The 13,682-nt window shown below is 26.1% G+C and overlaps 1 protein-coding gene across 1 annotated transcript in view; it reads right to left on the bottom strand.

Annotated features, from left to right (window-relative positions):
• Positions 1-232: 232 nt before the first annotated feature.
• The window catches only part of LOC129616896 (nose resistant to fluoxetine protein 6-like), a 108,490-nt gene continuing 95,040 nt past the window's right edge, over positions 233-13,682 (bottom strand). Inside the window, exon 5 of the mRNA XM_055532403.1 lies at positions 233-317. Coding sequence (XP_055388378.1) covers positions 233-317 — 85 coding nt within the window. The remainder of the gene's footprint in view (positions 318-13,682) is intronic.

The raw sequence follows: 13,682 nt of genomic DNA, 5'->3' as shown, positions 1-13,682 counted from the left end.
ATAATAATAATAATGATAATAATAATAATAATAATAATAATAATAATAATAATAATAATAATAATAATAATAATAATAATAATAATAATAATAATAATAATAATAATAATAATAATAATAATAATAATATTAATAATAATAATAATAATAATAATAACAATAATAATAATTAGTTTATTAAATGTCTTTTATATTTTAGCTTCATACCTTACGGAGGAAAAAAGTTCTGTTACTATAACTTACTTTTGTTGATTCCTCTAGTCAAATCATAGAATGTTGACATTGTTGCAACGAAAATCATGAATGTGAAGAAGGAACTGCAAAGCAAAAAGTTTGTAGTTAATTTTATGTAGTACAGAAATAAATTTTTGCTAAAAAGCTTTTTTAATAAAGTTTAGAAAACCCCACTGTTCGGATGAAACATAAAAAATCTTATGTGGTCAGCACACTGTAAACGTGCATCTTATGTGTAAACACTTACTTTCAATTTTAAATAAGTTAGCTGTTAGTTTAAATATTCAGTAAATTAAATTAGAAAGTTTAAAAATGTAAAATCAACCCCCAGTTCGGTTTCCGAGCACTTATATTTCCAAAAGATTTATAGATTCACTGTTTTAACACCCCAAATTTAAATATTAAATTTGAAGGAATTTAATTGATAATTTACATCCGCAAAAATGTAAAATCGGGCTGCAAAAAGATCCAGTTACCAAAATTTAATATGTCGCAAAAGTTTAGCAATCCGTGCATTGCCAAAATAAACTCACATATAAAATTTCATAAAAATCGGTTGGGCTGAACTAAAGATACACTCGTGCAAGTTATATATCCAACTAACCAAACACTAGCAGAAATCATAGAGTCAAATTCAAAGATTTCTTTTGATTCTGAAAATTAATATTATTCTCATAAAAATTTTATTCTCATAAAAAATTAAAATTCAAAACTTTAATTTTTGTTTTTTTTTTATTATATTTTTTTCTCATTTTACTCTAAAATTATTTCACACGGTTTTGACCAAATAAGTAAAGTATGTAATTGTTTTTTAATAATTTTCATGAATCTCAATTTCAATGATAAAATTTAACAAATATATTTTTACCGACCGTATTGTGTAAACAATAGGTAGGTTATGTGATGGCAACAAATTTTGCATACCGAGTTTTCGGTGGAAACGTACTTCTCCATAGTAGGGAAGTGTAAATAAACTATTTTTAGCAACCTGTCGATCTGTCGGTCTGTCGGTCTGTCCGTCTGTCGGTCTGTGTGTGCACGCGTGTATCTCAAGTTCGGCTGAACCGATTTTGATCAGGCCTCGGGAACTGCACTTTTTAGCGGGCCTGTTTTACATTTTTGAATATTTTAAAGAAATTATTCAACCGATTTACTTGAAATTTTATATATAAGCTCAGCTCGATCGTCCGCAAAAATTCGTATGTTTTGGAAGAAATCAGGCATCGGCAACTAGACGTTTACTACGGGCCAAATATACATTTTTGTGTATATAAAGAGAAATAATCAACCGATTTCATTGAAATTTAATATATGAATTTCTCATATTAAAGCAATGAACATATAACTTTTTTGGAAAGATCAGGGCTCGAGAACTGATTTGCGGGCCGATTTTACATTTTTCACCATATCCACAGAACAAATTGATGGAATTTCTTGAAATTTGATATTTGAGTTCTGGTTGTTACCGAAACTAACTGGCGAGCATTTCAGGGAATTCGGGTAGCACAAAGCGAAACTCTACTAAGAGCCAAATTTACATTTTTCTAAGTATGTTAACTATAAGCTTACTAATGTCCTAAAAATTGGAAAGAAGTATTTAACAGACATTTTTATAATATTCTGTAACACTTTCATTTAATTAGACAATACACAATGCGGTCGGTTATGTGCTGACCACATCAGATTTTTTTATAAATTTTCGTTTTTAAATGCGAAAGACTAATTTCGACACCACTTAAAAACAGCCAGACGATATTAGAACCTTTTTTTGTTTTTTTATCCTTTTCTTATGAAATACTACTACTCTATGTGAAACTATCAGATTAGGAATTATTTTTCTAAAAGTAAATTTTTTAGTTTAAAGCTAGCCATAAGAAAATAAAGATCTACTTTAAGAAATTAAAATAAAGAATATTTTTTTTGTTAAATTTCTTTCTTTTTTATTACATATTATTGAAATTAAAAGTTAAATAAAATAAATATTGTGTTTTATTAAAATTATTACGGAAAATAATAATATCAATAATAAACATAAAATAAACAATACTGATTAACGAACAAAATTAAACTGGCCCAGTCGTTAGAATCGCCAGCTAATGTCTTGCAATTATTATAACTAAAAACAATTGTAGTGACTTTAGTGTTTTTTTAAAAAATTTTTGGCGATTAAAGAACAACAAAAATTTTTTTTTGTTTTCAATATATAATAAAATAAACAAAAGTGAGTGATTAATAAAACTTTAAAAGCCATATCAAACTTTTGTTTAGAAAAAGAAAGAACACAAAAAGAAAAAAAAATATAATAAAGTAAAAAGTGAAACAATCGTATAAAATTTTTACACAAAAACGGAAAAATCTAAATAAGTGCTTAAATTACGAAAATTTGAAAAAATTAAATTGATAAATACAAACATGGCACTTAGTCTTAACTCAATTTCTGCTAAAAAAACTGATAACAGAAATTAGGTCTATTCCTATATTCAAGTGTGACGGAACCTTTGAATTATCGGCGTTTTTCAAGGAAGCTGACACAATTATAGGATTAACACCCGATGTGGCTTTAAAGTCCTATTTATTCAACATCTTTTTGTCAAAAATACAAGGACCTGCCGCTGTCAGCCTAAGGAGACTGGAAAATTCAACGTGGGATGAAGTAAAAACTCAACTGAAGAAAACATTTGGAGTCCAAGAATCCTATTTAAAACTAAAAGAACAAGCTGACCAAATAAAATTTGTAAATGTAACTCAATTTTATTCAGAACAATCAATTATTTTAGATAAACTTAATTTAAAAAACAACTTAGATTCAAATTCTCGTTCAGAGTTTAAACCTAGTAATAATGAAAGTAGTATTTTAGAAAAATTTTTAAACAAAATTTCTCGTTGTGATAATATGTATTTGAGTATTAAAAACGTTTCAAGCTTAGAAGAAGCTTATTATGAATTATTACAAACCGGTATTTCAAATAACTCAAATTTAAATAATAAATATTCCAATAGAAATCAAAATTCATTTAATAGAAATAACAGAAATTATAGGAATTTTAACAATAATAATACTAATAATAATAATTTTAGTAATAATAATAACTATAACAGTTTTTCACATAATAACAATCATAATCATAATTTTTATAACCGTAACAATAGTCAGGGCAATAACTATTTCAATAATAACAGATATAACAATAATATTAATAATAATAATAACAATAGCGGTAATCGCAACGTTTCTAACCTTAATAGAAATTTTAATAACAATTATAATAATATAATTTTAATAATAGTTATAATAATAATAATTATAATAATAAATTTTAATAACAATAATAAAAATAATCAACAGCCAGAACCGATGGATGTTGATGTTAATTTAGTATCACAAAATACCCCGGACAACACTCTACCAATAGTAGAATTTACTATTGGTGATAAAAAATTTAATTGTTTGATTGACACAGGCTCTACAACCTCTATTATTAACGATTCACTATTCCCCGAAATTACAAAGACAAAATTAAAAGAGCCTGTAGAACTAGACACTTTATTTGGAAAGAGCAAAATTTATTATACATTAATAACTGATGTTCCAATCGAATTTAATCATAAAGCTCAGATACTTTGGAGGGTAATTAATTTAAAAAAAAAGTCAAAATGTTCTAAGAAATATTGGTGCAAAAATCGATTTAAAACAAAACTTTATTGAAATTACGGGAAAAATAACAAAATTTAAATTTTCTTGTCCTTATGAAGTTGTTGACCAACTATATACTTTAGACTTTAAAAATAACAACATTCTTGATTATATCAAAACTGATCATCTCAATAATGAAGAACATTGTTTATGAAAATAAAGACCTATTTTACCAAGAAGGCCAAAATTTAACCAACATCAATTGCATAAAACATCAAATAATAACAACCGAACTGGAAGTCGAAAATCAGGTTAAGGAAATGCTATCACAGGGGATAATTAAACATAGTAGCTCTCCATATAATTCTCCAATTCGGGTGGTCCCTAAAAAACTAGGTCAATCGGGACAGCAAAAATGGAGAATCGTCGTAGATTATAGGAAGTTGAATGAACTGTAGAAGACAAATTTCCGATTCCAAATATAGAATCACTTTTCGATAAATTGGGAAAAGCCCAATACTTCACAACACTTGATCTCGCCAAAGGATTTCACCAAATCCTTGTAGACGAAAAGGATCAGCAAAAAACAGCCCTTTCGACTCCTCAAGGACATTATGAGTTTGTCAGGATGCCATTCAGTTTAAGGAATGCTCCGGCAACATTCCAAAGGATGATCAATTACGTTTTACGCAACTTCATTAATAATGACTGCGTTGTATATCTTGATGATATACTAATTTTCAGTACCTCACTTCAGGAGCATCAAAATGTTATAATAAAAATTTTTGAAAAATTTAGATAATTTGATTTAAAAATTCAGTTAGACAAATGTCTCTTTTTCTCTAAAGAATCGGAATATTTTTGACATTTTCTTACGGACAAAGGAATCAGACCAAATCCAAAAAAAATTTATATTAAAAAAAACTTTAAACTTCCAAACTCTCGAAAATCTATTAAAAGCTTTCTTGGGATAACCGGGTATTACCGGAAGTTTATAAAAGATTACGCAAAAATTGCGCAACCTTTAACTTACTGTTTGAAAAAGGATAATAAAATCGATGTAAGTAATCCAAAATATATTGCCGATTTTGAAAAATTGAAAGAAATTATTACAAGTGATCCTATTTTAAGATATCCAAATTTTTATTATAAATTTACCTTGACTACCGATGCAAGTGACTTCGCTATTGGGGCTGTTTTATCGCAAAACGGCCATCCGATTTCATTTGCCAGTAGAACATTAAATGACCATGAAACACGCTGCAGTACTATAGAAAAAGAGCTGTTAGCAATTATATGGTCTACAAAATATTTTAAACCCTACCTTTATGTTGTCAGATTTACAATAAAAACGGATTACAGACCTTTAGTATGATTGAATTCATTAAAAGAACCTAACTCAAAACTACAAAGGTGGAGGATTAAACTAAATGAATTTAATTTCGACATAGAATACGTTAAAGGCAAAAATAATAAAGTTGCCGATTTCTTGAGTAGAATAAATGTAGAAAAAAATGAAATTAACGTGTTAGAATCAGACAGTAAATCAATAAGTGAAACCGATGTAGCTACAATTCATAGTGGCGTCGAAAATTTAGGCGACCACATTCCTATTGTAGAAAACATCGTAAATAAATATTTAAATCAGATTCTTCTTGTAGCAAAGAAACCTGGTGAACTGATTATAAAATACAATAAATATAGGAAAATTTTTATCTCTGAAGAAGATTTAAACAATGAAAATTATTTAAAAGATTTTTTAAGGCGATTTATAAAAAATGGTATAACTGCAATTTACTCGGAATTAGAAGATAGTAAATTTAATATTCTGCAAAGGAAATTGATCGAATTATTTAGTAATGATAGAAAAATTAAGTTTGTCAAATGCTCTATATTAGCTCAAGAAATTGAAAATGAAGATGATCTGTTCAAAATTATAAAAGAAATCCACAAAGAAACTAATCATCGCGGTATTCTAGAAAATTTTAACGAAATTAAAAACAAGTATTATTATCCAAAATTAAAAGATTATATATTTAAATATGTTAACAACTGTAGCATCTGCAATTTAGCTAAATATGATAGGAAACATATTAAATATAACCTTAAAATTTCTGAAACACCATCTGAGCCAAATCAGATAGTTCATGGCGATACATTTTATTTAAAAAAAGAAATATTTCTTACCACAATCGACAAATTTTCAAAACATCTTTCAATTACCAAGTTAAATGACAGAAATAGTGTAACAATAGTTCAAGCTTTAAGAAAAAGAAATTCCATATTTGGCAAACCAAAAAAATATAAATTTGATAACGAATTTGACAGTTTAAATATTAAAGATTTCTGTAGATTAGAAAATATTGAAGTCAATTTTACATCCCCTAGAAGCCATACAGGGAATTAAAATACAGAAAGGGCTCACGGAACCATTACAGTACATATCTAGATACTGAAAGTTACAATACTCTTCACTCTGTTACTGAAACTAAACCAATAGATTTTGTTAATGGTAGAATTTCAAACTTCAAGAAATAAAACTAAAATTAGATAGAAATAAAGTTGGGTCAAACCAATGGTTTGTATTGTAGCACTTTTCTCTTCAACAAGTGAAAATTCTGCTTTTAAATACAGTCTATTTGTACCTACCACACTATTAAAATTATTTTCACTCATATATAAAATTATTTCTAAGATTGCCTATATTTGGGATGACGCTTATATGCAGTCTTTGAAATAAAGCAAAAATTAATATAAAAAGGGGTTAACATAATGCTCGATTTTAAGGGTTAATTGTGTGAGTTAAGAAAAATAATTATATTTTTTAGTTTCACGGAACTTACCGTTAGCTTTTTGCGTTTATAAAAATTTGAAAAAACTTGCGGCTTCGGAAATATAAGGTGTCAAAAATTCAAATTTTACAAATTTCAAGAGGCGATAACTAGAGAGGGGGTGGAGATGGAAAAAAATTTTCTTCTAACGAAATGAACTATTTGTTAATGTCTAAAAGCTCCTAAAATTTCAAAGTTCTACATTATGGGGTCTAGAAGAAAAACGAGATCAAATATTTGGAAAAAAAGAACTTTAAGAAAGAGTGAAACTAATAAGCACTTTTTTCAAAAATTTTTTTGGAAAAGTGCTAAAAAGGAAAACATTATAAATGGATTGAATGAAAACAGAAAACCTTTTTCAATCCCAAATGATTCCGAAATATTAATAAAAAACCCTGCAATTGTTATAAAAACAACCTCGTTATAAAAAAATTAAAATCAAAAAATTTAATAATAAAATAACAGATCTAAATAACAAAAAAATACATCCAACCAAAATTAAAAGAAAATGTAAATATTTTTCAGGTGACGCAGCCAGTAACAACAACTCTTAAAAGAACTAGTCTTGTGTGCTTGCATTGCAAGCCTTGCAAGTATTATGTCTGTAGTTTTGAAATTGTGTTCCATTCTTTGGCTGAGATATTTCAAGTTTACTTCATTTCTTCAAAAACACACCCGTAATATGCATAAAGATATGTTTTTTCCTAATAAATAATAAGATAAAACTTAAAATAAGCAAAGTTCTGAAAAATAATTGCCAAAAACCTTTGAGATATAATACATTTTGAGTAATTTGTTTTAGAACCTCGCTTTGAGTTATGTCGCATAAAATCGTAAAAAACCTTTTACAATAAGCACTTTAAGCGATAAATAACTGTGTACGCATGAAATAACTTGCTACTAAAATTTATACGATTTCTATGCAAAAAGTCCCAGATTCGAACCCTGAAAAATGCGATTTGCCAGATGAACTTTTTTTTATTAATAATTTTATTTTTTTTTAAATGAAATTAAAAAAGCTTCACCCTTACAAATCAATGTCATCGAGTTTCCGTTTCAAATATTTTTTTGTAAATACCCTACTTGTAAAAAATTTAATGCAATAGAATAACATTTTCTTATAAAATTTTGCCCTAAAAATATATTGTCAAGCAGTTTAATGTAAACTTATGGTTTGCTTTCTAATACATAGTGAAACAGATCGCGAAAAGAATACATATTTAAAAGCGTACGTATATAGTTATAATAAAACAATGTAGATTTTATTAAAACATTACAATTTTCTTAAGAAAGTGATCACTTTTTGTTATAACTCACACTTCCAAATATGAATTTACATACAATATTTATACCAGCAAAATTAAATAAAATATTACCCCTACAGGAAGTAGTATCATTTTGTAAAAAACGGATAAAAACTACCTTGGGAGGGGGTGAAGGGGGAGGGCGGCTGGTATTCTTGCTTTTTCTGGGACCTTCCTGGGATGCTAGAGGCAAAACCCTATCTAATGCCTTTTGTCCCAAGTCTCTAGCCCTTCTAGAAGTACCCGTGCTTTTTGGTACCTGAGAAGTAGCTATATATATATAATGTAAAATATGAATAAAATGTAGAATTATAAAGGAAAATTCAAGGTACTGCGTAGTCTAGTGGTTAGCGTGGTAGACTCATAGCCAAGAGGTTATTGGATCAATGCTTGCGTGAATGTTGTCGTATTTTTCTTTTTTTGGATTATTTTAAAAATTTTTTTTTTATTTTGTTTAAATTTTGTGTTTTATTTTTTTTTAATATATAACAGATAAATGTTATTATAAAAGTTTATAGAAAATTTCCAAAAAAATATTCTTATAATAGTTTTGAAAAATTCGCAAAAATTTTAAGTACATAAATATGTATGTATGTATATTTTTTTTTAAAGCTTCCTGAATAATTTTTTTTAAGCTTTCTATATGAATTTAATAATATTCAAATTGTAGAATATATAGAAAGAAATTTTAAACGCATAATTATTATATCATGGGGGTAAACATACAAAAATTAATTTTTCAAATAAAGAAGAAGTTTAGTCAAAAACAAAATAATAATTTTATTCAAATATATGTATGTATGCATATATGAATGTTTTAGAATTAAAGATTTTAAAATTTTTCGTTCCAACATATGAACGTATATACATATGAATGTATTAGAATCGAAAATTTTGAAATTTTGCTGTTGGGACAATTAGAAATAAAATTATTAATACAAACATACATAATTATGAATGGATACCTGTTTTTTTAAAACTAAGAGTGAACTTATAGGATTGAATTTTCCAAATAAAGAAAAGGTTTAGTCAAAAACAAAATAATAATTTTATTCAAATATATGTATGTATGTATATATGAATATATGTATGTATGTATGTATATATGAATGGATTAGAATTGAAGATTTTAAAATTTTTCGTTCCAACATATGAACGTATATACATATGAATGTATTAGAATCGAAAATTTTGAAATTTTGCTGTTGGGACAATTAGAAATATAATTATTAATACAAACATACATAATTATGAATGGATACCTGTTTTTTTAAAACTGAGAGTGAACTTATAGGACTGAATTTTCCAAATAAAGAAAAGGTTTAGTCAAAAACAACATAATAATTTTATTCAAATATATGTATGTATGTATATATGAATATATGTATGTATGTATATATGAATGGATTAGAATTTAGCATTTTACAGTTTTTCGCTCGAACAATAAAAGTAAAATTTTAGGTAGGTACATATGTACATAAATTGTGTATGATATTTTTTTAAAACTTGCTGATGAAACATAATATTCAAAACAATAACAAATGAAGCATTAATATTCAGTTGCCACAAAACATCTGATGTCTTTTATAAAATCTGACATTTATTTAAGTTTATTTCGAATTTTCGAACTTAAAATATATGTGAGATCATTGTATTTTCGAATATTATTTATTTCTCGTTCTCGGTTTGTGTTTCTAATAATAAAAAGTATTATTTCATTTGCTGGTTTGCGTTTCTAGTAATATAAAGTATAAAAGAAAAAGGTGCTTTTATTAAACAAAAATTTTTTCAGAAAATCTTAAAAAAGAGCTATTTCGGAGGTAAAAAGTCCCAATGTCAGATTTTTCTGGGACCCTAGAGGCAAAACTCCATCTAATGCCCTTTTTCCCATGTCTCTAGTCCTTCTAGAAGTACCCATACTTTTTACCACCTGAGAAGTAGCTATATATATATAATGTAAAATAGGATGGTTTTTGAAGAGTTATACGAAATATGAATAAAATATAGAATTATAAAGGAAAATTCAAGGTACTGCGTAGCCTAGTGGTTAGCGTGGTAGTCTCATAGCCAGAAGGTTATTGGATCAATGCTTGCCTGGATGTTGTCGTGTTTTTATTTTTTTGGATTATTTTAAAAATTTTTTTTTTATTTTGTTTAAATTTTGTGTTTTATTTTTTTTTAATATATAACAGATAAATGTTATTATAAAAGTTTAAAGAAAATTTCCAAAAAAATATTCTTATAATAGTTTGGAAAAATTCGCAAAAATTTTAAGTACATAAATATGTATGTATGTATGTATATTTTTTTTAAAGCTTCCTGAGTAATTTTTTTAAGCTTTCTATATGAATTTAATAATATTCAAAACTGTAGAATATATAGAAATAAATTTTAAACGCATAATTATTAAATCATGGGAGTAAACATACAAAAATTAATTTTTCAAATAAAGAAAAGGTTTAGTCAAAAACAAAATAATAATTTATGTATGTAAAAATATATGTATGTATGAATATATGAATATATGTGTGTATGTATATATGAATGGATTAGAATTGAAGATTTTAAAATTTTTCGTTCCAACATATGAACGTATGTACATATGAATGTACTAGAATCGAAAATTAAAAAAGAAACAAAAACAAAATAATAATTTATGTATGTAAAAATATATGTATGTATGTATATATGAATACATGTGTGTATGTATATGTGAATGGATTAGAATTGAAGATTTTAAAATTTTTCGTTCCAACATATGAACGTATGTACATATGAATGTATTAGAATTGAAAATTTTGAAAGTTTGCTGTTGGAAAAATTAGAAATAAAATTATTAACACAAACACACGTTATTATGAATGTATACCTAGTTTTTTCAAAACTGCGGGTGAACATATAGAAATAAATTTCTCAAATAAAGAAAAGGTTTAGGTTAAAATAAAATAATAATTGTATTCAAATATATATATGTACATATGAATGTAATTTTTTTAAATAAAGAAAAGGTTTAGGCAAAAACAAAATAATGATTTTATTCAAATATATGTATGTATATATAAATGTATTAAAATTTAGCATTTTACAGTTTTCCGTTTGGAACAATAAAAATAAAATTCTACCTACATACGTACATACATATATTCTGTATGTACATATATTTTTTTAAAGCTTGCTGACGAAACGTAATGTTCAAAACAATAACAAATGAAATGTATTGTAATTCAATCGAACAGTTATGTGTAAGAATTACTTTTAATGAATTTGAACTTTATAAATTACACATTCAAAATATTCAACATATTTTTGATTTAAATTGTGATATAAATAATTATTTTTGTATATTGGGTGATTTTAATCTACCTTCAATATCGTGGCAATATATTGATAATAATGTAAAGAAAATTTTAGTGCCATTTAAAGCTAATTATTGTGATTGGTATGTTGTAGATTCATTATTTTCACTTGACTTAACTCAAATCAATAATATTTTTAATATTTTAAATAAATTATTAGATTTAGTTTTTATCTCTAATGATATTAGTTTTATGATTAATGAATTTGAAATTTCATTAATTAATTTTTAATAGGTCTTTGAAAGAAGGTGTTTTTCTTGATCAGTGGAAATTTTCTAATATTTTTCCTATTTTTAAGAACGGTTCAAAATTAGATATTCGAAATTACAGACCTATAGCTAAGTTATCCGCTATTCCAAAGATATTTGGAGCTATAGTCACTGATAAAATTTATTTTTTAGCCAAGGAAATTATTTCATCAAATCAACATGGTTTTGTCAAAGGTAGATCAACCAGTTCTAATTTATCAATTTTTTTGAACTCAGTCTACAATGCAGTGGAACGTGCTTTCCAGGTGGACGCTATTTTCACTGATATATCTAAGGCTTTTGATAAAGTAGATCATTTTAAACTTCTTTCTAAGCTGCAAGCACTAGGTTTTCATGTTACAACTTATTTATTAGCGCGCAAAATTTCTGTTAAAATCTCCAATTGTGAATCTTATTCATTTCTAGCTACCTCTGGCTTTCCTCAAGGAACGCATTTGGGTCCTTTGCTCCTTCTTTTATTCAAAAATTATTGTGCTTGTCATATTGACTGTTCTATTTTATAATTCGCTGATGACACAAAATTGTTTTCTATTATTAGATCAGTGGAGGATTGTCATCGGCTCCAGTTAAATATTCATAAATTTTATAACTGGTGTTCTTCGAATGGTTTCATGTTAAATGTAGAAAAATGCAAGGTCATGAGATTCTGTAGAACAAATAATTTCATCAATTTTAGCTATAGGGTGAATAATTTTATATTAGATATAAAATTACTTGATAACAGGCTTACTTTTAATCCTCATATCGACCATGTAATTTCAAAGGCATTTTCTATGCTGAGCTTTATCAAGAGGCAGCCTGCACATTTTTCTGATCCCTATACATTTAAAAGCTTATTTGTCTCGTTGGTCTGTCCTCACCTCGAATATGCTGCTCTTATTTGGATGCCATCGTATGAAAATCATATAAAGCTTATTGAATCTGTCCAAAAGAATATGGTTCGGTTTTGCTTGCTTGATGTTTTATCTGCGAGAATAAATTGCCCAGAAATTTTGAACTTATATAATATTTACGCCCCAGCACATGCTGTCAGAAATCGTCGTTTTCTATATTTTGATTCGCATAGAACTAATTATGGTTTTTGTGAGCCTATAGTTGCTTCTCAACGTTTATTTAACGTTTATTTCCTCTGAAATTGATTTTGATTCTAATAGAGATAAAGTTAGAAGAGATGTCACCAAATTTTTCAATAGTACTTAAGCTTTAATTTTATTATATACTATATACATATAATCAATTTTGTTTTATTTGTTTAATTTTTTCTTTACTTAATTTTAAGCTGATTTTGTATTTTTTATTCTAAAATCTGTAAGGGTTATTTCCCGGTAGATTGAAATAAAAGAAAAATAAAAACAAAATATTTTTTTTTAAAGCTTCCCATCTAATTTTTTTTAAGCTTCCTATATGAATTGAATAACATTCAAAACTGTGGTTTGGCATATAGAAACACATAATAATTATTAAATCATGGGGGTAATATCCATAAAGAATTTTTCAAATAAAGAAAAGGTTTAGGCTTAAATAAAATAATATTTTTATTCAAATATGTATATGTATGTACATGAAAGTATTAGAATTGAACATTTTAAAATTTTTTGTCCAAAAAATTAGAAATAAAATTTTAAGCATAAACATACATAATTATAAATGTATACCTATTTTTTTAAAACTGCGGGTGAACATATAGAAATAAATTTTTCAAATAAAGAAAATGTTTAGGCAAAAATAAAATAATATTTTTATTTAAAAACATGTATGTACATATGAAAGTAGTTTTTCAAATAAAGAAAAGGTTTAGGCAAAAACAAATTAATAATTTTATTCAAATATATGTATGTACATATGAATGTATTAAAATTTAGCATTTTACAGTTTTTCGTTTGGAACAATAATAATAAAATTCTAACTACATACGTACATATATTCTGTATGTATATTTTTTTAAAGCTTGCTGACGAAACTTAATGTTCAAGCCAACAACAAATGAAATATTGATATTCAGATGCCACAAAACATCTGATGTCTGATAAAAGCTGACATTTATTTACGTTAAA

Source organism: Condylostylus longicornis, unplaced genomic scaffold, assembly GCF_029603195.1.
Source record: "Condylostylus longicornis isolate FDR11 unplaced genomic scaffold, ASM2960319v2 ptg000319l, whole genome shotgun sequence".
NCBI lineage: Eukaryota > Metazoa > Arthropoda > Insecta > Diptera > Dolichopodidae > Condylostylus > Condylostylus longicornis.
The sequence above is the reverse complement of the archived record's forward strand: the minus strand, read 5'-3'. Positions and strand labels throughout refer to the sequence as shown.